The following is a 22,234-nucleotide window of genomic DNA, read 5'->3' on the forward strand; positions in this document are numbered from 1 at the left end:
CACTATGCAAATGCGGACTTCAAGCGACGGTCATCACCTCTCGCGGTATAGCTCATCCTGACCGCGATTATTTTCGTTGTCCAAAGGAACGAAACGACCCTACCCTCTGTCGCTTGTTTGGTGAGCCCCTTTGGTTTTGCGTCCTTGATCGAACTTTGAACTGTAAGTTATATTCATGGTCAGTCTGGCTGGACGAAGCCATCATGCCGTCATTCAAACGAAACTTGGCTACCGACACTGAGCAAGGATCGCCTTCAAAGCGCACCCGGACGGCGCAGCCACCTACCACCCCAACCAGGAAACCTCATTCCAACTTTCCCTCCACTCCTGCTAGTAGGCAGAAGCGCATCGACGATATTAAGAGTGGTCTTATGTCACCGACAACTCCGACTTCAAACAGCAAGAAGAACCGCCTCGAGCAGAGTCCCTGCGACGGCAACGTCTTTTCCTCACCGTCGTCGTCATCGCGGCAAAGGGAATACGTGCTGCCACCCGTGAAGCAGGAGACAGACGATGAGCCACTTGTTGTGCGTTTTCGACCTCTTTCAGCGTATGGATTTGATTTGAAACCTTCCTAAGCCTGGGGCTCATTTGCCTGCACCCAGTTCAATACAAACGAACCCCATAAACTCCGCCGAGTCAATTCTGAACGACATGAGCGTGCTGAGGGACGATCTTGCAACGATATGGAGACTCAAATCTGCTGCAGAGCGTGGCAGAGATTCTAAAGCGAGGAGAATTGAGCGGCTCGAGGCAAGGATCAAAGAGCTCGAAGCAGAAAACGAGAAGTATGTATTTCTTCTGTTGAGTGGAAGTTCTTATGTCTAGCCCTGAAGGTTGAAAAGCCAGGTCTGACTCTAACGTTGAACAAGGCTAATGTTTGTACCCTAATAATCAATTTCAATTCCTTTGATTCATACCACTATGTCTCTCCTCATCCTCTCAGCCTCTGCCGTCTCTCAAGTCGCCTCAACTTTCTCTGCTGATGATCTCCGGTCTCTCATGGCAGACGTCTTTGCCGTCGTCTCATCGTCGTCGGATCCAGCGTATGCTCCTCCTCGTATTGGAATCCCCACGGAGCGTCACCAAGTGTTGTTCATGCCCGCACGCATATCTGGTATAGGAACCGCGCTAAAGATCGTATCCATTCCTCGTGAGGGTGGTGGCGGTTTGCCCGCCAGTACTTTGGTGCTAGATAAGGAATCAGGCACGGTCAAGGCCGTCATCAATGCACGGGAGCTCACTGCACTGAGGAATGCGGCAGGCTCCCTTTTATCAACGACATTGGTGGGAATAACTGAGCCCCGAGTTCTGGTCGCGTTTGGAGCTGGCACACAGGTCGAGAAACATATTGAGCTGCATGTGAAGGCGCTACCCACAATCAAACACTGTGTCATTGTCAATCGTGCTATGAATAGCAGATTGCAGGGTTTAATGACCAGATTGGCTACAACCTGTCCCGGGGTCGAGTTGGAGGCTGCCTCACAAGATCGCGTCAAGGATCTTCTGGCGTCAGCCGATATTATTGTCACAGCTACACCCGCTCTTGAACCGCTCTTCCCCTCGAGCTGGGTGAGAAGCGGAACCCATGTTGTACTCATTGGGAGCTACAAAAAGGAAATGCACGAGGTTGATCGCGCCTTGATAGAAAGGGCATTCAAAGGCATTCTGCTTGTAGACTCGAGAGAAGCATGTTTTGCGGAAGCTGGGGAGTTGGAAGAAGGTGACCCGGTTGTCGAGATAGGTGAGATCAGGCAATGGAGAAGGGGTGACTACGTTGAAGACTTCGGCGGCCCGGTAACTATGTTCAAGTCGGTTGGTGTCGGGCTTCAGGATGTCGCTATCGCTTGCGCTGTTGTCGAAAGAGCAGAGAGTCTTGGCGTAGGCCTTGTGGTGGAAGGATACGATTGATTATTGTCATAAGATACACGAGACAACGATATCAGAAGTCCGAACAGCCAGAAAGTCACGGGCGGCGCCTGACGGCAATTCTATGTCGACGTATCGACCGGCCGTCTGAACGCCTTTTGTATGACGTTCTGTTGCATATACGTACACACATAACTTCATCTGGGGGTGGATACAACGCTTCCGGTATGCCCGATACAAATGAACATTGAAGTCATCAAAATTGTCATAGCTCAAAAGGTTTTGCTGGGTAAGGTTCATTGACGCACGCTGTCCGTTTCCGTGGTTCTATTAAATGGCGCCATTGAATGGAATTGTTGGAGCTTCCGAGTCCTGGAAGCTGCTTTGGCAAGATTGAAAAGAAAACATACGAGATCTAATAATATCTCAACCTGCACGCGTGCCATCAAGAGACTTGAGGTTGTCCCCGCGAAAAGGCATCATCATTATTTTGCCCCTCCTGTCCCCCACAAACGACCCATCAATGTAGTACACACTAGGTACATGACAGCGTCACTTGGAAATAAGCAGACACGTCCCTTGACAAAGAGTTGACGTACTATAAAAAACTGGCGCTTTGTCAAACCACTGAGAAGGGCGTATGTAAAAGACCCGAAGTTGAATCAGCAGAACCTAGGACGGCATGGCAGTCACCCGGGTCGATGTGGCCTAGAGGCTAAATATCGCCACTGTGTGAACAATTCGGAATCTCCAAAACTGAGATAACATTTAGCTCTGCCTAGACGCTGACTTGGTGGAACAGTGCGTCGGATAATGTACCCGTGGTCAGGCCCTTGTGCTTGCAGTATCCAGTGCGGTAGGAACCGTCTTGAGCGTATGTATGGAGAAACAAATAGGACTGGCTTTATGAAAGAAAGACTCATTTTGCTAAGCTTCTGCTCTACTCTTTCGACCAACAAAATGTCTCAGCTCTTGTCAGCTACAACTTACGTGGCGTCTCATCTTATTTAGTCTTTAAACTTAGGAACAGCATACTGCCAAGCTGGCCGCGTGAACCCTACGTGTTTTCGAGAGACACAGCTGTGTACCTTGGACTTGGCGCCCTAGGGACCAGGCACGTTCAACCGGTGCGCGGGTATCGATCTTGATACCGGCTAAGATATATACGGCCTTTCTAATATTCCTTTGCAGAATATCTATCTATCTTTCTCTGTGCGACATATGCCATCTCGCTAGCGTTATCGTCATCTAATTTTCAAGTGGTATAGCCAGGCATGCTTTTGACCTCGGTACTTCTCAAATTGTAACCGATTCAGATTGCCGAAGACACCAGAGCTGAGAAAAACTCCAATTAAAACGCGTTTTAGCTTCAAGGTTTTGTGTGAAATATTACCTTATCGGAGCTCGTCAGCTTCCGTATGTATAGAGTACGATTTTCGGCACATTCTCTTTCAGGCCAGACGCCAGGACCGTATGTCAGCATCCTCAGAAATTTCTTCCCAAACATTCTGCACGTTTGCGTAGTTTAATAACGCCGCATACCAACGTGGATCGGGCAGCACCTGTATTCAATTTCTAGCCATTCAAGTTCCGTATAGTCAGACTGATATAAGGTCAGTGTACCTAGCCAAAGGCTGCCAGACGTCATGTTCCTTACATTTCTTTCCACTCGTGAGTCAAAACTCCCGAGCCGGTCCCATTCATCATAATACATTCCGTACGTCCATTTACATGATATTTCTCAGATGATAGGCTGCAACGGAACTAGCACGCTCTGCCAGCGGCCCGACGCGCGCTCTGAGTAGCCAGCCATTCTTTGGCCCTGATTACGATGTTTATCGTTCCTTTCGGTATTAGTATTACACAGTCACTGGGGTCATCACAAATCACTCAGACTGCGACTTTCTTCAAGCTCTCCTACGAAAGCACCGTTCATCGCATGGACGGGGACAATGTTTCGTGCCTGGGGAAGCTATCTGCTCTTGAATGTGTGAGGAGTGGAATGTGCTGTTCCTGCCTTGTGTACCAAAATATATATGTTTATTTTGTACAGGACAACAGCATTGATGATACACTTCTGCAGACTCTGCTACATTGTTTCCCATGCGATGGACAGATTTACTTGAACCTTGGGTAAGTATTGAAAAAGGAGATGGAAGTTTGAGGCGTACCAATTTGGAGAAGCAAAGTAACGGGAGTTACATCCGTGACAGTGGTGACCGTTATTTTGCAGTAAGTTGTTTTAACAGTGAACGTTGACAGTGACAGCTAGGATGATCTTCGTGGAAACGAAATACGTTGGCCCATCCGATGGCTCAGAAACTGGGCTGGTGGTGCAGATAACAAAGATGATGGATTCGTATATGGTATGGGTTGGGAGTACAAGAAAAGAAAACGAGACGGTAGAAGGACGGCTCTGCAGGGACTGGGCGTACGCGATGCCAGCAAAAAAGGTCAGCGATTGAAAACCCACTCAAGAGACAAACATTGAGAGAAAGAGAGATTGGAGGAGAACCGAGTGGAACGAGCCTGTTTCGAAGTAACAGCTGCAATGTAGCATTATCGATGGCGCAAAGAATAGGTGAGGAAAGGTTAAAGTGCAATGAATAAAAAATTACTGATAGAAAGAACAGCGAAACGAACTGGAAAAGCGATACATCTGTCTGTCGATATTGAAGAAAAGAAGGCAGTGGAAGTGGAGAGGGTAGTAAAGGAGATGTTAAATAAATGAAAGTGAAAGTGCTACGATTGGTCGATTACGTTACATAAGCAACTCAGTTAGGTACGTATACTCTAACTCATCGACTCTTGTAAAGTAGAACGTCAGGAGAAAAAATAGAAAAGGGAAACGTATAAAAGTTACATTTGCGCGTATAAGAGAGAAGGGAAGACATAGAAGATAGTAACATATGGTTGAGCATAGGCATAGGCATGTAAGGAATTGAAGGTTAAGGAAAGAGACCATCATAAGGAAGTGAGGCGTTAGGGGAAACTCTACGCTGTAAATGTTGTAAATGAACAGGAAGGGGAAGTTGAGTAGGACAATGAGAGATTCGGGAACGATCGTTGGAGGCAGTCCACCTCTGTACATATCCCCATGCACGTCCAGCAATGGCGTGCCAAGATTGGGCTAGCCTGCATAGGAAGCGATCTCGCTCTGCTGGGGACCAAGCAGCATCAGCCGGAAGAAATGCTTCTAATCGGGGGACCAGGCCGATGTAATAGTAGGACTGAGCCAATGGCCACGCAGAGGCATCATCAACAAAGAGGATAGAAGCGATGTGGTGGAGAGAAGGGAAGGAGATGGATTGGTGTTCATGGCTGGAGGCGATGTCATTGAGACGATCATGCGCACGAGCGGAGTATTGTTCACGAAGAGGTGGGAACTCTGGGCGAGAGACGAAGAGATGATGAGCTGTCTTGGTAGCGCCACATCTGAAACGGGACCAAGGGGAAATATCCCCTGATCTCCTATAAAGGGAGTGTCTTGTCGGGAGTTGTTGTGAACGAGAATAAAGTTGAATTACAGCAGAGTACGCATGAGAAGTCCTCGTAAAGGGAAGGCAGGAGAGGAGTAAGGATCGTATAGAGGACAGATCATATAAGCCGACAGTGGGAAGCGAGGGCTGGTAGCGATTTTGTGATGTAAACATGAATGAACAAATCCAGCGATGTTTGACTCCACGGAGCCGATGTCATCTCGGAAAAGGACATATTTATCCATAGTAAAAGTGGGGATAGGCGCAGTAGGGGGAGGAGGGTGAACTGTCTGGGAACGAGAGGCCCGACTATCCGCAGCGTCATTCGCCCGAGAAGGTATATCCTGTAAATCTGTATGAGCACGAACATGTTGAATTGTGGGCGTGGAGGGGAAGGAGGAGAGTATGCTGTACAACCACCTATAGAGGGATGGAGCAGGTAACGAGCTCCATAAATGAGGAGGTGGTGGTGTACGAAGGGCGACTTGAAAGAAGCGGACAGCGTTATAATGATCAGACCAAGTTGAAAATTGATCGGAATGAGGGTTGGCCCTAAAAAGCAAAGCGGTAAGTATTAGTCCATATGGTTCTCCATGTAAGATATGAAAGGTTGAGTGAGGAGGAAGGGAAAGAGCGTAGGATAAGGATGCATGAATACTGGCGAAAATAATAGAGGCGAAGTGGCCAAAAGCGGGATTAGAAGGGATCATGGAAACATCAGAGGCAAGAACATGGTCAGGAAGATTGGGGACAGGAATGGGGTTAAAAGTATTTCGAACAAGAGATAGAAGTTGTTGTTCTGTAAATACTTGTCGTTGTGGAGGGGGGATGGCAAGGGATAAGTCTTCATGTAAGAGGTGATGAATAGGCAGACTCTCGAAGGCCTGTAGTAACCGATGCCAAGCAGCAGAGGCTGGTGAATGGGATGGTAAGAAGAGATGGAAAGGTTGTAGAGCTGGAGATAAGCCGTAGCGCGATGAAGGTACCCAAAGGGAAACCCCAAATGTATCCTCAATAGAAGACAATACTCCAGGTGTAGGAATGTGAAGATATCGAGTAGAGGAAATTCCATGAGGATGTTCACGAAGGGAGATCTGCCGTGTATAAATGTGGGATTGATCTGTATCACGGATGGGCAGTTGGAGGTACCGAAGCGTACTGTGTGTTAGTAGCCAAGCATGAGGGATTTTGTAGAGAAAGGCAGACGTAAAGCATAGTCGAAAGGAGATCTAAGTCGGTGGTGATGCGTCCATGGCCTCAACGATATTCACATGGAACTGTATCGTATCTTGAGGAATATGGAAAAAATCATGACAGTTATTGTGAGTGGAAATAGTTAGGGAAATACGGGAGTGCGTGATTACAGTAGCGTGACATGCATCAGAGTGACGAGGACTGGCTGGATTGCTCATCGCTCGCCGTCGTTTGGTTGACATTTATTGTACAATAAAGGTTGCTGTCCGCTGGACGATGTCCGAGGCAGAACTGGCGTACATGATGACGGACCCAAACGAGGGCTTTGACTTGCCACGGTGGCAGACGCACATCGATCCGCTTTCGTCCTCTGCACAGGCCGCCCATTCCGCCTACTACGCCAACCCGCCTCCACCACCACCCCAGCGCATAACACAGCGCCTGTCGCAGCTCGCCGACGAGCCGAACACCGGCACCTACCTTCAGTCCAGCCACAGTCCAGCCACCGTCGCCCGAAGCTCTTCTCTAAACAGTGCCCGCCCTCGCCGCCACCAAGATGACCACTACGACGCCGCCCAGCCGAGCCAAGCCGCCCAAGCCGGCCCCTACTTCCCCTCCCTTCAGTATCAGCCGCCATCGCTCGGCCAGAACCCTCAGCCTCCCTCATCCGCCTCCGACTCGTACAATGACCTCTACTATTCCCCCGATTCCAAGCGCCAGCCGAGTTCTCGCACCGGCAGGTCCCCACTCCGCACCCCGAACTCGCTTCTCGACCCGTACGCGGCCCAGCAGGCCCAGTACTCGCCGAGCTCGGCATATCCCTACGCTCATTCTCGTACTCATTCACAGCAGGTCAAGACGGAGCCTATGTCGCCCTCGACAGCTGCAAACCACATTTATTCACCGACCTACTCTATTGACGCGACAAGTCCACAGCCACCCCACATTAAGCCGGCGATATCCAATCCCCCAACACCCCTCCCCTACCCTACCTCTCCATCCTACTACCACCACGACTCCATGCCTATCGACCCGCCCCCCAAGCGTCGTGCCACCGGTTTCCGTCGCGTCCGTGGTTCTGGTGACCTCCAGCCCAGAACAGATGCTCCCATTGTAGGTCGTCGAATGGGCGACGATGGCGTATATCTCTCTCCTCTGCGCCAGCTTACCACCAACATTCTCGACACTTATCGCATCTGCAACCCCCAGTTCAGATACGAATCAACTCACAATCCTCGTAGAGTTCTCACCAAACCCAGCAAGCCCGCCCATAACGAGGGCTACGACAACGATGACTATGATTATATCTTGTACGTCAACGACTGGCTAGGGACTGAAGATGGCCACAAGTACGTGTCATTTCAATTTTTCCTTCTTCCCCTCACATACCCTTCAGATACCTCATTCTTGATATCCTCGGTCAGGGCACTTTTGGCCAGGTCGTCAAATGTCAAAACATGAAGACACATGAAATCGTCGCCGTCAAGGTTGTTAAAAACAAGCCAGCTTACTTTAATCAGAGCATGATGGAGGTCACTATCCTCGAACTCTTGAATAAAAGTTGCGATCCCGAAGATCAGCATCACATTCTTCGTCTCCGGGACTCTTTCATCCACCGTAATCACCTCTGTCTCGTATTCGAACTCCTCTCCTCCAACCTTTACGAACTTATCAAGCAGAATCAGTTTCAGGGTCTTAGCACCCAGCTTGTCAAAGTTTTTATGGCTCAGCTTCTCGATGCCATGACCGTTCTCAAGGACGCCCGCCTCATCCACTGTGATCTCAAACCGGAGAATATTCTTTTAAAGTCATTGCAATCGCCACAAATCAAGGTCATCGATTTTGGTTCAGCATGTCATGAGCGCCAGACTGTATATACATATATTCAGTCGCGTTTTTACCGCTCGCCAGAGGTGCTTTTGGGCATGGCGTATACCGCTTCCATCGACATGTGGTCTCTCGGATGCATTGCCGTCGAGCTTTTCCTTGGCCTTCCGCTTTTTCCTGGGACAAGCGAGTATAATCAGCTCACGCGCATCGTCGAAATGCTCGGCATGCCACCGCTTAGTATGCTCAATACAGGGAAGCAGACGCAACAGTTCTTCGATGTGTATGATGTGTGGAATCCTCATCTCAATGCCAATGAGAAAAAGTACAGACTCAAGACTATTGAACAATATTCCCGGGAACACAACACAAACGAGCAGCCAGGAAAGCAGTATTTTAAAGCCACGACCTTACCGGACATCATCAACACTGCGCCAATGCCATCGAGCAAGTCGGGCGGGAGGGGACAAGAAGTGGATAAAGGTTCGTCGAAACTGACAGGCATTTCTTTGGAAGGATCTGTTTGATCTTTTCCCTCAGAGCTGAACAATCGCGCATCGTTCATCAATTTCTGTCAAGGTTTGCTGGATCTGAACCCAGTGACACGATGGACGCCTCAGCAAGCCAGGCTTCATCCATTTATAACCGGAGAAAAATACACGAAGCCCTTTGTGGTGAGCTGTCTCATTCTATATCGATGTTACACTTTTACCAACCCTATCTTAGCCCGATGGTCTCAACCAAGCACATCAACCAGTCCCATCGGGTGCATCAGATCCGAAACGACCGTATGGTGGACTGGTGCCTTCACAACCCAAGGGTTCAAGAGCTTATCAGGATGCTGCAACGTACAATCACCATCTGGCGCAGCACCAGGTGTACACAGCGCAGGCGCAGTCTCAGGCTGCAAATACGTTCCGCAACCCGTATATGAATCAGCAACAGCCATCGCAGCCACCACAGCCCCAGCAGGCCACTCCATCTTACGCCAATCAAACGGAACCACCCACGCCAGGATTCTCACAAACGCAGCAATATGCCACTGCACCTCCCCCCGGCGGACATCGGTTGTCGCATCAAAATTCTACGGGACAATTGAACAACAGTGCTAACGTGCAGTCTTATACGACGTCTTTGACCTCCTCCTCATCCGGAGGTCACCTGAATCCGAATGTGCCTTCGAATGCCTATTATCCTTCGCGTGGACGGGCAAATACCATTAACCAGATGGATTCGGTGCCACCGGCGTTGGCAAGGTTACAACATATGAATCAAGATGTCATCGCCGGTCGAAACGCGCTAACGCCCGTATTGAATCGGGACGATGGGATACGGGAGTGGGAAAGAAGGCAACAAGCAGGAGGGAAGCAACCTGCACAGACGTACCCTCAGCTCGAGTTTTTGCAGCAGCAGGCCGAACTTGCAGCCGCGTCGGGCATTTCAAGTTGGAATGCAGGTGGTGCTGTTCCGAATCGGTACCAACAGCCACCGACGAGTAAGCTTGCCCATTCGTATCATCCATCGCAACACGAAGAAGACAACGGGAGCACTAGAAGGGATGCCGTTATGTCGAATGTACGGAGCGCTGCGAGGGGAGACGTGTATGGTGCGGCGGGGGTAATATCCAGTCCACCGCAGACATACACTAGTAGCGGGACGACGTCGGGCAATCGGTATGCCGCTACTTATCAACCCACACAGCAGGGCACCGTGTTTGATTCGGTGGATCGACGGACTGACATCGGTAATATGTTTGTGCCCATGCAACCAGACCCATATGCTGGTGGTGGTGTGAGGCACCCCAGCCAAGCGGTTCCGCCGTCGTTTTATGGCGCGGGAGTCGTGTCTGCTGGCCAGCCTGGCAGAAATCCGTTTGGGCAGGGAGAGGCCAAGGATGCGAGGAGAGGCGGTGGAATGGACGCTTGGCCCAGATGATTTGGCAGTTTCTGCCTTCTTGCCTATAGCAACATATTGACACAACTTACAAATTTGCAGCTTTTTCTCATCTTTCTATCCTTGATATTTCTGCAATCTCTGCGCTTACACACATTTTATATCTGATTCTTTTGCTGCACAATTCAATTGGCTGCGCCTCATTATCATGAGACCATCGAAGTTCTCTACCTTCGACTTGTATTAACATGGATAGTTAGCCTCTATTTCTAAGGTAGGGCGTTGAAGATTTCTTCGACTTCCCATGCACCACCCCAATATTCGACCTGACATTTAAGACCAAGCTTTTCACCGTCTTTGTCAATACGCTTCTGGAGACCGCGGAAATTTCGACATAGGACCATATCTTGGCTGGAAGGATGTTAGGGATGCATGCGGTTGAAGAAGGAGCATACCTTCGCAATCTCAAAATGGGGCAGAAATCATTGGAGCCGTCGCCAACATATATGACTTGGTCATACAGAGGGGCATGTCGAGCGAGGAATGCGTCCAATTCTTCACCTGTTCCAGTGTGAAACCCTCACGGACTTCTACGAGGGAGAAAAGATACCTTTGCACATGTTCGGACTGCAGCCAACGATACAGTTATGCTGTGGACCATGAGGATCAATCCTGCGACGAAGATTGAGGAGACCGGATGGTTCCCATTCTGCCCGATTGGTGACGATTTCTTCAAAGGCAGACAGAAGGCCTTTTGTCTTGGGGAATGTACGTCAAATCCTAGGAGGTAGGGGATTGGACGCTATTGTACCTCCAGGATGGTAGTGATGAAGATATTGTTGGCGTTTGAAAGACAGAGAAAGGTAGTATTGCCATTTTCCTTGAGGTGCTTGATGCCGCGAACCATGCCAGGGTGCTAGAGGGCAGTGATCAACTGAGAGATGGGGGGGAAGGCGAACGCGAACGTACAAAAGGCATGTTCCTGAGGGCATCCTCGATCTGTTCTCTGGTTATGCCACGAGCATGAGCTTCACGTAGCGATTGAGAGCTATGAAAAATAGGTAAATAAGGATGGTGAGAACACTGTATGGAACTCACACCAAGTCTGTCCACTGAATGTCGTCCTTGAGGGATTTCATTTTGCGGCGGAGATCTGGAGCCAGGACTTCAAATACCCATCTGTCAGAGTCCTGGTCAGCCATGGACCAGTCGAAATCGAATACGATGAGACGTCGCATGGAGTAGATGGTGGTGATGGAGAGGGATACTTATATCAGCTTACCTAACCTTAATGGACCTTGACCGTCGGCCACAAGGTATACGCATATAGACGTGACTATATGCCTACCTCAGTCTGCACGGCAAAGGCATCCTACAAGAAACTACCCGGTACCCTACAGCTCACCGACACCCACCTCCAGTGGACCCAGGATGGAAAATCAGTGCCCTCAGTGCGAGTTCTCAATGCCGATGCCGCTTGTCTGTCTTTTTCACCTCGATAAGAGCCACTGCTGATGACGACTTCCAGCTCTGTTCTGCAGCAAGGCTGGCGCAGCACAAGTGCGCATGAAACTGGCCCTCGTGGGTGATGACATCGGCCACAATTTCACCTTCACGTCGCCCCAGCTAGTAGCCTTAAATGAACGCGAAAAGTTCAAGACCCAGCTGACGACCATCATCGGAAGGAACAAAGGCGCGCCAGACAGTGCAGCAGTCAGGCTTCCTGTTTCTGCATACACCCATTCCGCGTCCACGTCGGTAGCAAACGCGTCTCCGACAAAACTGTCCCTGTCGTCGTCCAAACCGTCGACGTCAAGAGCCGCCTCTGTTTCAAGCAGCGACAACAGAGCAACACCCATTCTCACGGGAAATGACCCTGCTCAAGATTTTAGGCTTCGAAAGACTATTCTTCTTGGTAATCCCGAGCTGGGGGCGTTGCATAGGGAACTAGTCATTGGCGGGCAGATTACCGAGGCAGAATTTTGGGAAGGGAGGGAGGTATGCTCTTCCCTGTAGCTTCCGCTTGTCTGCTTCAAGCTCACTCGATGATAGCACCTTGTTTTGGCTCAAGCGGCAGCAGAGAGCCAACGAAAAGGCAAGCCCGGACAGTTGGTAGATCCTCGCCCGGAAACTGTTGAGGGTGGCGAAGTCAAAATTCGCATAACCCCTCAACTTGTCCATGACATCTTTGACGAATACCCTGTTGTAGCAAAGGCGTATAGTGACACCGTTCCTGACAAAGTACGGCAAATCTCTTGCTTGGTTCCTGAAGTACTCTGTCCTCATCTAAGTGAATGAAGTTATCCGAAGAGCATTTTTGGAAGAGATACTTCCAGTCAAAGCTCTTCAACGCCCATCGTGCTTCTATTCGCTCTTCGGCGACGCAACACGTAGTGAAGGCAGACCCGATTTTCGATAAATATCTGGAAAAGGATGATGATGGTGTGTATTGGATCAAATCATTCCTTTTCCTCTTTGTTTCATCCTTCCTCAGAGCTAGAACCTAGACGACAGCTGACGGACCAAGTGGAGCTTTATGTTGATTTGGCAGCCACACGTGAAGACCATGAAGAGGTACTCTCGGTGGCGTACCCTGTGTATCATCCCATTGATCGACTTGCGAAAGACAGGGAACGGAAAAGACGTCACGATGCAAGCTGGTCGACAGCGCGGTGCTTTACCTCTGATACGAAAATTTAACGAGCATTCGGAGCGGTTATTGAATGCTGCTCTGTCAGCAATTTATATCCTTCTTTCATCGCTTTGCTGACCATCTCTCAAGTGGCGACGGGCCCCCAACAAAGCGTCGTCGAGTTGAGGTATATACGTCCATTAATGCTTATAATCTATTCCTAATTATTTATGCCAGGACGACGCCCAAATTGATCTTGATGACTTGCATGACCCAGAATTATCTACCGGCATAATTCTTGAAATGCAAGACAGGCAACGATACTTCGAGGGCAGAAAGGCGGCTAATAGTGACGACGCCAGAAAGGTTTGTATACTGACAACAGAAAGCTTTTCGCATCGCTCACTTATAATGACAATATCTGCAAAAGAATATCGATTTTGGTTCTATCATCCAGGAGGCCAAAACCAACATTAGCCAATGGGAGGCAGACCTTGCTCAGGTAAGTTCTGACTTGGCACTTGGAACGATTTAATCTTGGTTGCGCTCGCTCTTTGTATAGTTGAAGTTGGAGCGGAAGCCCGGTGATGCGGCTCTTCTATCCATGACACAAAATGTTGCGGCTCGTCTAGACGTTCGGTCTAAAACAAGTACGTTCCTGCAGTCATTTTAAGAGTCGTAGCTAATACCTCGGCAGATGATCTTCCCAACGGGTTTTTCCGCCAAATGACAACCTGTCAGACGGCAGCCAATGAGTTCCTGCGGCAGTTTTGGTCTGCGACGTATCCTTCTGGATACGAGCTGTCCACCGCAGTCACCCCAGCACAGAAAGCAGCAAAGGCAACCAAAATGATCGGATACTTAGCCAAAACACACGAGAAAGTGGAAGCTATTGTGCGAGCCGCTCAACAGCAAGGATTAGATGCTAATAAGATAGAAATAGTGCGTTATGTTCGTCTCTTTATCAAACTATGAGAATGGCTAAGCCTGTGCCAGGCTATGAAACCCATTTTAACAGCCGTCGACCGCGCACTAGCTTTCCACCGTAATAAAAAGGTCTCTCGTGGATCCTGAGGTCCGCTATTACTGCATCCACCATCATGTACGATACACCTTGCATAGCTATCCCATAAATACGTGTCCATTACAATACAATACCATGTAATCACATATCAAGGCCCGTAGGGTCCTGGCTGCTTTTGTAAATGCGTGCCCGACGTTGTTGTGCACTCGTAAGTAGTATACATCACGAGAAGGTGCAAACCCAGGCTATAGAAGATGAAGAAAGCCCGCGCACGACGGTTGCTCAATATAGCCCGAGTAATCGTGAGAACCCCACGTTCGAGAGCATTGAGGTTTTGGTACGCCCGGGTAGCTTCCTGTACAGCTTATCATAAACGTGGAATAACGATGATGATGAATAGACACATACACGACCCCGGAATGCCTCAAATGGATTCATAGCCTCTTCGTACCGGGCTCTATACTTCCCTAGATCATCAGAAGAATTATTCGACGGCGTAGGAAGTGGGTCCAGCTGCGAAGTCACTGGACGAGATCCGGCCTCCTCTCTATAGCTTTGCATATATCGTACTTTCTCATATAATTTAAGGTTATCAGCCTGTAGATTCTTTACCTCTGATCGAAGGTCGGAGATGATTTGGAACTGCCTGCGCAATTCCTACAGGCACGTTCAATTCAATGTTAAAAAATCCCGATGAACATGCACATGCTCACCTCCTCAAGCTCGGCATTTCGCTGACGGAATCTATCTCGCTGGCTAGTCACGATGGGCAGAATGGAGGTGTCTGCAGAAGACACAAACGGTATAGGCATCGTACGGATGGACACGTCCTTAAATACCGCGTAAGCATATAGAAAAATGAACGCAGTGACCGTAGGTTCCCACCGCTTTTCGTCCGAGATCCAGGCCAGTCAGAACATCAGATGATTCTGGAGGAGTAATGTCGCCATTGCTTCTGTGTTTGTTCATGGACAACAGATCATTTTCCAGCTTCTCATTCAGCGCCTTCTGCTTCTCCAGGTCGGCACCAGTAGAGCTGAGCTGGTCTTGAGCAGCTTGCAGTGAATTCTCGAGTTCGCTATGGAGGATCTAAACGAAAATGGGCATCAAGTCTACTATAGAAGGAAGGGCGTACTCGGAATTTCGTTAACTCCTCAAGAAGACGTTTATTTTTGGTTGCAAGTAGTGCCTCCAGAGATTTGCCTTGCTGCGCATTGGTCTTGTCTGCATTAGGGTTGGGTAGTTGTAAGCCCACTTCGTATCCATCAATTTGGTCGCCGTCCTCGTCGACGTCTTCGTCAAAACCGGCGAACTCCACGTACTGCAAATACATATATGAGAAAGACCTTGGGAAATAATGTAATGGCTTCACCTTAATGATATCTAGTTCGCGCTTGATCTCGTCATAGTCATTGAACTGCTTCAACCGGTTTCTGAGGGTGTCAATTTCCGAAGCCTGCAGACAGATAAGGAAGCGAAGTGGTCGATGAGTTGGAGAACAATAATACCTTCTTCTGGATCTCCTTGGAAAAGTCATCGGCTGTCTTCTTAACGTGAGCCTCAAGCTCAGAGGCAGCGACTTTCTGTAATTCCAGTGTTTGGGACGTGTGTTCCAATTCGGCTTCATACTCTTTCACTTGGGCCTGAAGAGACTTTGCGCTGTAAGACATTATGGTCAGTGAAATCGATGTCAGAGTAACTGTCGTACCGGTCAGAAGTGTCACTCCCGCTGCGCAAAACCTCAATCTCCGCGCGAAGTATCTCCTACACGTATGATTCAACAATGAAATAAGTTGCTAGGGGCTGAATACGCACATTACGCCTTTCCACTGTCGCGACACGACTGTTTGCACGTTCAAGGTCTGCCACCATCATGTCGACCTCAGCGAACTTCGCCACCACTTCTTGATCTGGGAAATGGACCTAAGCGTTGGAAGTGGGGCAGACGTATGAAGGAGAATTACCTTGCCTGGTGCTATGGTCCAAAAGCTTTGCTTGGTTAGTGTCATTGGACATTCGTAAGTCTCGGAGTTGCGCCGTGGTCAGGGAGATCTGCCGGTGAAGGTCTTGTTCCCTATAGAACGATGTCACTTGTTGCGAGTAACGCGATTAAAAAGTAGTACCTTTCTTCGTAATTCCTTAGTTTCTCGTCGTAAGTCGCGTTAAGTTCGTTTTCCTTCCGAGATACACGGTCATTAATGAGATCCTCCATCTAGCAAACACATTGAGCACCACAGAAACATAGGACATTGTTTTGGGAAACATACTGTCCGCTCTAATTGCTCCACTCTCGCTTCAGCCTTCTTTTTGACATTTTCGATGCTGGCAGTCTCACTGACGCGGCGCTTCAGATCTGCGTTCTCATCGTGTAGACGACGCAACTGTGTCTCCAGTTCGCGGGCTTCTGCGACCTTGACGGTCTGGTCCTGGGCGATAGAGTTAACTGAGATGGCCTTGAAATTCGAGTGTTTCATACTACGGCGGCCTCAAGGAGAGGATATGGGTCTGGAGCTTCGGCTAGAACCTTGTAGACATTCAAAAACGCATTTTCAGAAGTCTTGGAGCGTTTTGTGAGATTATCTATCTCGGTTTGATAAGCTAATAGTAACATTGAGATTGTGGGTGTAAACAGAGGCAACGTTATGGTGACCTTTGAGCAAGCCTTTGAATGCAGCTAGTTTCCCTTCATCCGGTATTTTTTTGAACTCTAGTCATGGCTGTCAGGCATTGATAAGAGAAAAGAAGAAACTGGGTACCTTTAGTCTTGTCTGCAAGGGCTTTACGACCAACAACACTCTCTTTCTGGTTGTCGACAAGTTCTATGCCCTGCGCATCGAGAGATTTCTGTAATTCTGAGAGGTTTATATCTTGAGAAAGCAGAGTAATCAGGATGACAGATTGCTAGAAAGTCATAGAAGTACCTCTCCAAGTTGCGAGGGCACCAGAGAAGTTGTGCTCCGTTGAGCTCATGGCGAATGTGCAAGGACGGACGAGCACGTGATGTAGAGGAAAATAGACAAATGCAGACACTACATATTTCATTTTCTGGTTTCATCGTGTCGTGGTCGATGCAGAGTATCCTGCGACAGCTTGGGTGGTGCAGTCCAGCGCAGCACATTCTTCGACGTAGCCGATATTCTCTCTGCAGTCGTGCCTATTCCGGAGCGCCCTTTGTTCCCCCGGCCCAGCTGGCAGAGCAGCCAAGGCTCAAGCTAACGATAGACGCCAATGGGGTGCCGGACTGGCATGGAGCGACAACAGAAGAGGTGAATGCTGCAATATCAGACGATGCAATGAAGGAGATACTGCTTGATCCAGAAATTCGTGGCCAGTCGAAACTTGCGCCAGAGTCTCCTTCCTTCTACACTGGCCGCGCTCCCTACTACGACACCGTGACCTCCCTTCAAATGGCCCTCGGCCAAATACGAGCAACCCTCAAGACCCTCCAGCTCCTGCCTCTACCTTCATTTGCTCGCGCCAGTCTTCTGCCTATGCCCCCGTTGTGGAAGAATCTTGAGGAAATGTCTTCCGAGGTCGGAATGAAACTCAATACTACTCGCTACCGCCGTCTTCTTGTGGTTCTGAATGAGCTGCATGAATGTCTCCGTATAGCCACTACCGCAGGTCACACCGAGTTTGCAGATATGATTGAACAGGTCGTGGCCATGTTTGAACGTGGGGAGAGCCAGAAGGAAGAGTACATGTCTCGTGGAAAGAGAACAATAGCAGAATTGGATCAATTTGGCCGCTCGTACACACTGGGCAGACGAAAGACCAGTTCTGCCCGTGTATGGATTATTCCCGTTCAGAGCGCTCAACCAACACCTGAGCCTGACGTTACGCAGGCTACAACGACGGTGTCTCCAGAGGCCATTTCTGAGACAGAATTGCATGACCTATTCAGCGGTCTTTCTTCACAAGAGCCGTTGTCGCCATCAGAGACCGACACAAACTCGTTTTCACCTTCCATGTCCAGCGACTTCGAGGAGGCACCTGAAGCGGAAGAGACGGGAAATACTACCCAGGCATCCTTCCGATCTAGCTTGGATAGCCTTTTGCAGACCTCGGCCGATTCATATGCGTCGCAGGCTTCTCTCGTCGACGAGGACGGGCCCATACTTCAGAACGACTCAATTCCCGAGGGTTTTGACGATTCTTCTTCACTTCCCAACGATGACCACCATCCTCTCATTCATGACGGCTCAGACACCCGAATCCAGACATTGCAGCATTCCCAGCGAACAAATTCCAACGTAAAAGTTGTTGATGTACCCGCCACGACAATACTTGTCAATAACCTCCCGTTATCACAATATTTTCCGAAAATTGTTGACCGGGAACGCGTTGTGTATCCCCTGAAGGTCGCAGGTGTTCTCGGAAAATTCAATGTTTTTACTATAGCGCGTGGGGGTGGTTCCACCGGACAAACTGGTGCTATTGCACATGGCATCGCGAAAGGGTTGTTGGCTCACGACCAAGAACTCCTAACAGTTCTGCGCAAAGGTGAATTATCCTGCTCCTCTATGCACACCCTGAACTTACTTATATTGTCTAGCTAATCTGATCAAGCGTGATCCCCGTGTGGTGGAGAGAAAAAAGACTGGTCTTGCCAAGGCCAGGAAGAGGGTGGGTGTTCTTTCTGCGTTGTCCGTTTTACACTCAACGTGGTTTGCAGTATACCTGGGTCAAACGCTAGTTTCGAGGCTTGACTTGATATTACAAATCCATCCCAGACATGCACAACGCGTGAGATAGGGTGTATTTACTAAAGATAATAAACATACAATAAAGGTCAGAAAGAAACCCATACATAAGATAATTCGAAGTGAGTAATAACAAAATAAACATCATCATTGGAAATATATCTGCAAAACATCGTTTTGTCCAAAAGCCAGGTTACAGGAAGGGCATTTGCGTTGTCGCGTGGATAGTCGGGCGTCTATACAATCTTTACAGAATGCTACAATCGAAGTGTCATTATTCTGCGACTCGGGAAATAAGAGTGACATACTATGCATACATTTACTGAGGACAATTGTGCGCATCGATTGCTTACAAGTCGAGCATTTCAGAAGAGACTGTTGAATCATGAATAGACGCGTCCAAGTCAAAGTGTAGAAATCATACCATAGCCTCATCCAGTTGAACTTGTAGCTCTGAATCTTTGACAGGTTTAGTTGCCGTCGCCGCAGCGGATATCTTCTGCTTCATCAATTGCCGCTCGTGTTCCTTCTTAAGATGCGCTACGTTTTCATCCTGTTTGCGCAACTCCGCCCTCTTGGACTCCAGTTGGTTCTCCAGGTCTGCGACATGTTGTCGAATCTGTGTGAAATGTCAGTTGCTATACGAAACTAGCAACTTAGAAAGACACACGTCGACAAGACTCTGCTCAACGGCTTGGGTAGTATTACGAAGCCTGTCGTTATCCAGCTGCATGTCCCTCAATTTCGATGCGGTAGCACGGTAATCCGCAAGATAGTACTCTGATTCTTGTTTACATGCCGACTGTGGTATGAAGACGTAGTTAGACAAAGACAAGGACAATCTTAGATTTGACTGACCAGCTGTTGCTGAAGACTTCGTTCCATTTCCTTAGACCGCTCCTGAATCTTTTCATGTTTGTCAATAACCCTCTGCAAAGATTTACGTTCGCCCTCTATTGCTTCCTTCTCTCGGACCGCTTGATAGTACTTATTTTCAGATTTGGCACGCTGAAATCGAGAATTAGAGAGTACACTGTCGGTACATGTCCCAAACTTACGTCAAGCCCGCTTTTCACTAGACGTTCCTCTAAACCTGACAGGTCAAATATCTTATTCTTGAGTTGGCGATCTAGACCTTCCCACGCAATCGATAGTTTGTCCAATTCAGCATACAGAGAAGTTTCAGCCTATATAATAAGCGTCAATGGAACATATTAGCCGAAGAAAAAGAGGGCCACCTCGGCGTGCTGCGATTGTTGCAAACGAAGGGCATGCGCTTCTTCTTCCTTCTGTCTTAAGCGCTCCATCAAAGCAGAGGATTCGGCAGAAACCGATGTATCACCATATACCGAATGATACTTCTGTAATTCTACTCGTGCCTGAGACAGTTGCCGCAAAACATCGGCATGAACTGCAACAACATCGGCGCGGTCAGTCTCATATGCCGATATTGCTTGACGACACGCTGCCAATTCATCTTCAGCGGCACTGCGGAAATACTTGTGCTTCAGTTCGTGCTCTCTCGAAAGTGTTTCAAAGATACGTACGTGAGGCGTTCCTGGAGAACCTGGATGTACTTAATGTCAGATTCGTTTCCAAGCAGGAACGTCATGACATCCTCCTTGCCCGTCGAAGCCGCGAGTCGCGCATGGGAGAGCTTGAGCTGAGTTTTCAAAATCTCAATAAAGTCCTAATGATAAATCAGGGTCAAGCGTGGCAAAAAAAAAGAGAAAACTTGCGTGGCGATTGTCAGCCAAAATTTTGTACTGTTCGAGAGATGCCAATTTCGTGGCATCCTTCTGTTTCCGCTCGTTCAGTTCCGCTTGCTGCTGGTCACGAATCTCCCGGAGCCGAGAAATGTCGGTATCTTTACGAACGATCATAGCTTTTAATTCTTGTACTTGTTGGCCAAAATCGGTCTGGAGAACCAAGTTACTGAAGGCCGACAGAAACAGACCAAAGGGACGCACTGGTATTGCGTCCTCAGCAGTAGCGCGCGCCTCTGTTGCCAATGCCAGCTCCTCCTTCAAGTTAGCAATGTCAGACTGCAACTCATTGTTGTTATATTGTAGATGAGATATCTTCTCGATCGCAGCCTTGAAATGCGGGTTATCCGACAACAACTCCAAGGACGGCAATTTAACCTGCGAAAGGTATCAAAGAAATGTAAAGGGATGAAAATGACTTAAAAAAAGTACTTGAGAAACTAAGTCAAATTTTTCTTTCCTCAGCTCCGTCACCAGGCGGTCTAATTCAGCGATGCGTCTATCCCGTTCCTCGGCCACGGTTTGCCAGTAAGAAAGATTATTCTCCACTGGTATGTCTATATTTCCGTTGACTTGTCCACCGGGGTCAGTCGCGTGCTGTTTGTGAATTAAAAGACCATCTTAGATCTCAAAACGCGGGAAATACCAATTAACCAGGCCACTCACTATGGGAGAGGGTGGTTTCTCTGAGAGTGCGCCCTTATCATCATGTCTAGTTTCGGTAGATAGCAGCGAGTGGCTGGCGAGAACGGATTTGCTCTTCAGCCTTTCGCAGCGATTTTCTGCGGCGGCAAGGTGTTCCCGATATATTTCAGTCAGAGCTTCACTATCCTGCAATTTTTTACGAATAAGATCGAGTTGAGACCTAAGAACAGCACACTACTTACGCATGTCAGCTCCCGATGACCGTCAACTGCAAACACCACCCACCTCTGTTTGAGCGTTTTGCCACTTTAGATACGTTTCATCGGTAAGCAAGTTGTTTCCCCCCATTTCGACCAGTCGGGAGACGAGGGCGTGAGTCGCATTCCGACAATTCTCAAAGTTGATTCGCAGTTGTTGGGCATCTTCCTCTTCGAAATACGCGGTGAGGTCGAAAACCTCTACACACCACTATGTGAGCGTAAATAACAATGAAATGGAGAAAGGAATGACCTTCCACGCCATTATTCGCTGAAGGTAAGTCGTCTGGTTTCGCAAGTAGCCGTATAGTCTCTACAAGCTGAGTCGGACGTGGAAGAGTCAATGCGATACAAGCAACTCAGAATATAACATCATACCTGAGACCAACACGCCGAAATAGCAGCCAACCCAGCTTCACAGGTGTTCTTCCTTCGCTCCAGTTCCACAATTCTGCTTTGACTGCGCTCGTGTTCACGGAAATAATGTTTCATTCTACGATATATGGCTTCTTTGCGAAAATTCTGGTATGAAAAGATGAGATACATGCAATTTCAGATTGCAGGGAAAAGCGTAATACCTCCAGTTTGTCACTGTCTGCTGGTTCTGGTGGGTCTGTAGTGCCGTTAACAATGGGATCCTCATTTTCACCAGACAAGATGCGCTTCTTGGTGACTGGGTTGTCTCCCTCGCCACTGAGGGATCGCTTTTTGGAAGCCATTAGGGTAGACAATGAACGACAATTGCAAGCCAAATTGTCGGACTAATTAGGATTCCAAACTCCGTCAGCGGATTACTAAAATTTGTGGCTAAGACCTCAAGGCCGAGCACTGTAACAAAGTTCAGACTGCGTGTTACAGCCCGTACGATAGACTATAATGAGAAGGAAAAATTGCTGTGATAAAGAGATGAGATGGAGCAAGACCACGGAAATATCAGCGTCGGTC

General features: G+C 48.5%; 10 protein-coding genes across 10 annotated transcripts; 6 read left to right on the forward strand and 4 right to left on the reverse strand.

The window, feature by feature from the left end:
• The first annotated feature begins 186 nt into the window (after positions 1-186).
• On the forward strand, positions 187-888 carry BT62DRAFT_931717 (uncharacterized protein). Its single transcript, XM_043186184.1, has 3 exons — positions 187-527; positions 580-788; positions 837-888. The coding sequence occupies exons 1-3, from the start codon at positions 204-206 to the stop codon at positions 853-855; spliced, it is 552 nt and encodes a 183-aa protein (XP_043039770.1). The 5' UTR covers positions 187-203; the 3' UTR covers positions 856-888.
• A 36-nt stretch (positions 889-924) lies between these two features.
• On the forward strand, positions 925-1,911 carry BT62DRAFT_1005566 (NAD(P)-binding protein; the record flags this gene model as incomplete). Its single annotated transcript, XM_043177163.1, has 1 exon — positions 925-1,911. The coding sequence occupies one exon, from the start codon at positions 925-927 to the stop codon at positions 1,909-1,911; it is 987 nt and encodes a 328-aa protein (XP_043039771.1).
• Positions 1,912-4,109: 2,198 nt separating this feature from the next.
• On the forward strand, positions 4,110-5,087 carry BT62DRAFT_993944 (uncharacterized protein). The gene is made up of 3 exons (XM_043190441.1): positions 4,110-4,322; positions 4,372-4,450; positions 4,503-5,087. The coding sequence occupies exons 1-3, from the start codon at positions 4,143-4,145 to the stop codon at positions 4,598-4,600; spliced, it is 357 nt and encodes a 118-aa protein (XP_043039772.1). The 5' UTR covers positions 4,110-4,142; the 3' UTR covers positions 4,601-5,087.
• On the reverse strand, positions 4,818-6,563 carry BT62DRAFT_1005568 (uncharacterized protein; the record flags this gene model as incomplete). Its single annotated transcript, XM_043177164.1, has 3 exons — positions 4,818-5,340; positions 5,397-6,442; positions 6,498-6,563. 3 exons carry the CDS (start codon positions 6,561-6,563, stop codon positions 4,818-4,820), a joined length of 1,635 nt encoding a protein of 544 aa, XP_043039773.1.
• A 999-nt stretch (positions 6,564-7,562) lies between these two features.
• Positions 7,563-10,304, forward strand: BT62DRAFT_980582 (kinase-like protein; the record flags this gene model as incomplete). The annotated part of the gene is made up of 4 exons (XM_043189526.1): positions 7,563-7,891; positions 7,939-8,852; positions 8,910-9,043; positions 9,096-10,304. 4 exons carry the CDS (start codon positions 7,563-7,565, stop codon positions 10,302-10,304), a joined length of 2,586 nt encoding a protein of 861 aa, XP_043039774.1.
• A 128-nt stretch (positions 10,305-10,432) lies between these two features.
• On the reverse strand, positions 10,433-11,500 carry BT62DRAFT_967970 (uncharacterized protein; the record flags this gene model as incomplete). The annotated part of the gene is made up of 6 exons (XM_043188884.1): positions 10,433-10,673; positions 10,718-10,823; positions 10,873-11,020; positions 11,074-11,178; positions 11,232-11,310; positions 11,361-11,500. The coding sequence occupies 6 exons, from the start codon at positions 11,498-11,500 to the stop codon at positions 10,532-10,534; spliced, it is 720 nt and encodes a 239-aa protein (XP_043039775.1). The 3' UTR covers positions 10,433-10,531.
• Positions 11,501-11,561: 61 nt separating this feature from the next.
• On the forward strand, positions 11,562-14,088 carry BT62DRAFT_986844 (uncharacterized protein). Its single transcript, XM_043190024.1, has 12 exons — positions 11,562-11,741; positions 11,791-12,260; positions 12,315-12,503; positions 12,563-12,704; positions 12,757-12,836; positions 12,889-12,995; positions 13,045-13,081; positions 13,132-13,260; positions 13,325-13,396; positions 13,457-13,544; positions 13,592-13,836; positions 13,891-14,088. Exons 1-12 carry the CDS (start codon positions 11,603-11,605, stop codon positions 13,966-13,968), a joined length of 1,776 nt encoding a protein of 591 aa, XP_043039776.1. The 5' UTR covers positions 11,562-11,602; the 3' UTR covers positions 13,969-14,088.
• Positions 13,896-16,902, reverse strand: BT62DRAFT_931725 (uncharacterized protein). The gene is made up of 16 exons (XM_043186185.1): positions 16,840-16,902; positions 16,675-16,785; positions 16,569-16,625; positions 16,395-16,516; positions 16,186-16,344; positions 16,042-16,130; positions 15,883-15,992; positions 15,734-15,828; positions 15,627-15,682; positions 15,427-15,577; positions 15,291-15,374; positions 15,054-15,239; positions 14,804-15,007; positions 14,632-14,748; positions 14,327-14,575; positions 13,896-14,273 (listed from the first exon to the last, which is right to left on the reverse strand). The coding sequence occupies exons 1-16, from the start codon at positions 16,886-16,888 to the stop codon at positions 14,067-14,069; spliced, it is 2,046 nt and encodes a 681-aa protein (XP_043039777.1). The 5' UTR covers positions 16,889-16,902; the 3' UTR covers positions 13,896-14,066.
• Positions 16,903-16,971: 69 nt separating this feature from the next.
• Positions 16,972-18,822, forward strand: BT62DRAFT_931727 (uncharacterized protein). The gene is made up of 3 exons (XM_043186186.1): positions 16,972-18,421; positions 18,474-18,544; positions 18,594-18,822. The coding sequence occupies exons 1-3, from the start codon at positions 17,212-17,214 to the stop codon at positions 18,612-18,614; spliced, it is 1,302 nt and encodes a 433-aa protein (XP_043039778.1). The 5' UTR covers positions 16,972-17,211; the 3' UTR covers positions 18,615-18,822.
• Positions 18,623-22,026, reverse strand: BT62DRAFT_993950 (uncharacterized protein). The gene is made up of 16 exons (XM_043190442.1): positions 21,868-22,026; positions 21,668-21,811; positions 21,543-21,609; positions 21,318-21,490; positions 21,054-21,266; positions 20,820-20,984; positions 20,592-20,765; positions 20,361-20,540; positions 20,169-20,311; positions 19,860-20,109; positions 19,680-19,808; positions 19,480-19,629; positions 19,292-19,423; positions 19,046-19,240; positions 18,930-18,996; positions 18,623-18,878 (listed from the first exon to the last, which is right to left on the reverse strand). Exons 1-16 carry the CDS (start codon positions 22,006-22,008, stop codon positions 18,769-18,771), a joined length of 2,433 nt encoding a protein of 810 aa, XP_043039779.1. The 5' UTR covers positions 22,009-22,026; the 3' UTR covers positions 18,623-18,768.
• Between the last annotated feature and the right edge of the window lie 208 nt (positions 22,027-22,234).

The sequence above is a fragment of the Guyanagaster necrorhizus genome (assembly GCF_019112545.1).
Source record: "Guyanagaster necrorhizus MCA 3950 unplaced genomic scaffold BT62scaffold_12, whole genome shotgun sequence".
Lineage (NCBI taxonomy): Eukaryota > Fungi > Basidiomycota > Agaricomycetes > Agaricales > Physalacriaceae > Guyanagaster > Guyanagaster necrorhizus.

Excerpts from the sequence above, each read along its gene's own strand:
- BT62DRAFT_993950 (XM_043190442.1), bottom strand. The coding sequence starts at position 22,008 with ATGGCTTCCAAAAAGCGATCCCTCAGTGGCGAGGGAGACAACCCAGTC. Across the intron at positions 21,610-21,667 it reads TTTCGGCGTGTTGGTCTCAG|CTTGTAGAGACTATACGGCT; the intron begins GTATGATGTTAT and ends CGTCCGACTCAG. Across the intron at positions 19,424-19,479 it reads GAAGTCTTCAGCAACAGCTG|TCGGCATGTAAACAAGAATC; the intron begins GTCAGTCAAATC and ends TTCATACCACAG.
- BT62DRAFT_931725 (XM_043186185.1), bottom strand. The coding sequence starts at position 16,888 with ATGAGCTCAACGGAGCACAACTTCTCTGGTGCCCTCGCAACTTGGAGA. Across the intron at positions 16,786-16,839 it reads TGCCCTCGCAACTTGGAGAG|ATATAAACCTCTCAGAATTA; the intron begins GTACTTCTATGA and ends TGCTTTCTCAAG. Across the intron at positions 15,829-15,882 it reads GGACCATAGCACCAGGCAAG|ATCAAGAAGTGGTGGCGAAG; the intron begins GTAATTCTCCTT and ends TCCATTTCCCAG.
- BT62DRAFT_931727 (XM_043186186.1), top strand. The coding sequence starts at position 17,212 with ATGAAGGAGATACTGCTTGATCCAGAAATTCGTGGCCAGTCGAAACTT. Across the intron at positions 18,422-18,473 it reads CCTAACAGTTCTGCGCAAAG|CTAATCTGATCAAGCGTGAT; the intron begins GTGAATTATCCT and ends TATATTGTCTAG. Across the intron at positions 18,545-18,593 it reads TTGCCAAGGCCAGGAAGAGG|TATACCTGGGTCAAACGCTA; the intron begins GTGGGTGTTCTT and ends CGTGGTTTGCAG.
- BT62DRAFT_931717 (XM_043186184.1), top strand. The coding sequence starts at position 204 with ATGCCGTCATTCAAACGAAACTTGGCTACCGACACTGAGCAAGGATCG. Across the intron at positions 528-579 it reads CAGACGATGAGCCACTTGTT|CCTGGGGCTCATTTGCCTGC; the intron begins GTGCGTTTTCGA and ends AACCTTCCTAAG.
- BT62DRAFT_986844 (XM_043190024.1), top strand. The coding sequence starts at position 11,603 with ATGCCTACCTCAGTCTGCACGGCAAAGGCATCCTACAAGAAACTACCC. Across the intron at positions 13,397-13,456 it reads GGGAGGCAGACCTTGCTCAG|TTGAAGTTGGAGCGGAAGCC; the intron begins GTAAGTTCTGAC and ends CTCTTTGTATAG. Across the intron at positions 13,545-13,591 it reads AGACGTTCGGTCTAAAACAA|ATGATCTTCCCAACGGGTTT; the intron begins GTACGTTCCTGC and ends ATACCTCGGCAG.
- BT62DRAFT_993944 (XM_043190441.1), top strand. The coding sequence starts at position 4,143 with ATGATCTTCGTGGAAACGAAATACGTTGGCCCATCCGATGGCTCAGAA. Across the intron at positions 4,323-4,371 it reads ACGCGATGCCAGCAAAAAAG|ATTGGAGGAGAACCGAGTGG; the intron begins GTCAGCGATTGA and ends AGAGAAAGAGAG. Across the intron at positions 4,451-4,502 it reads ATCGATGGCGCAAAGAATAG|CGAAACGAACTGGAAAAGCG; the intron begins GTGAGGAAAGGT and ends TAGAAAGAACAG.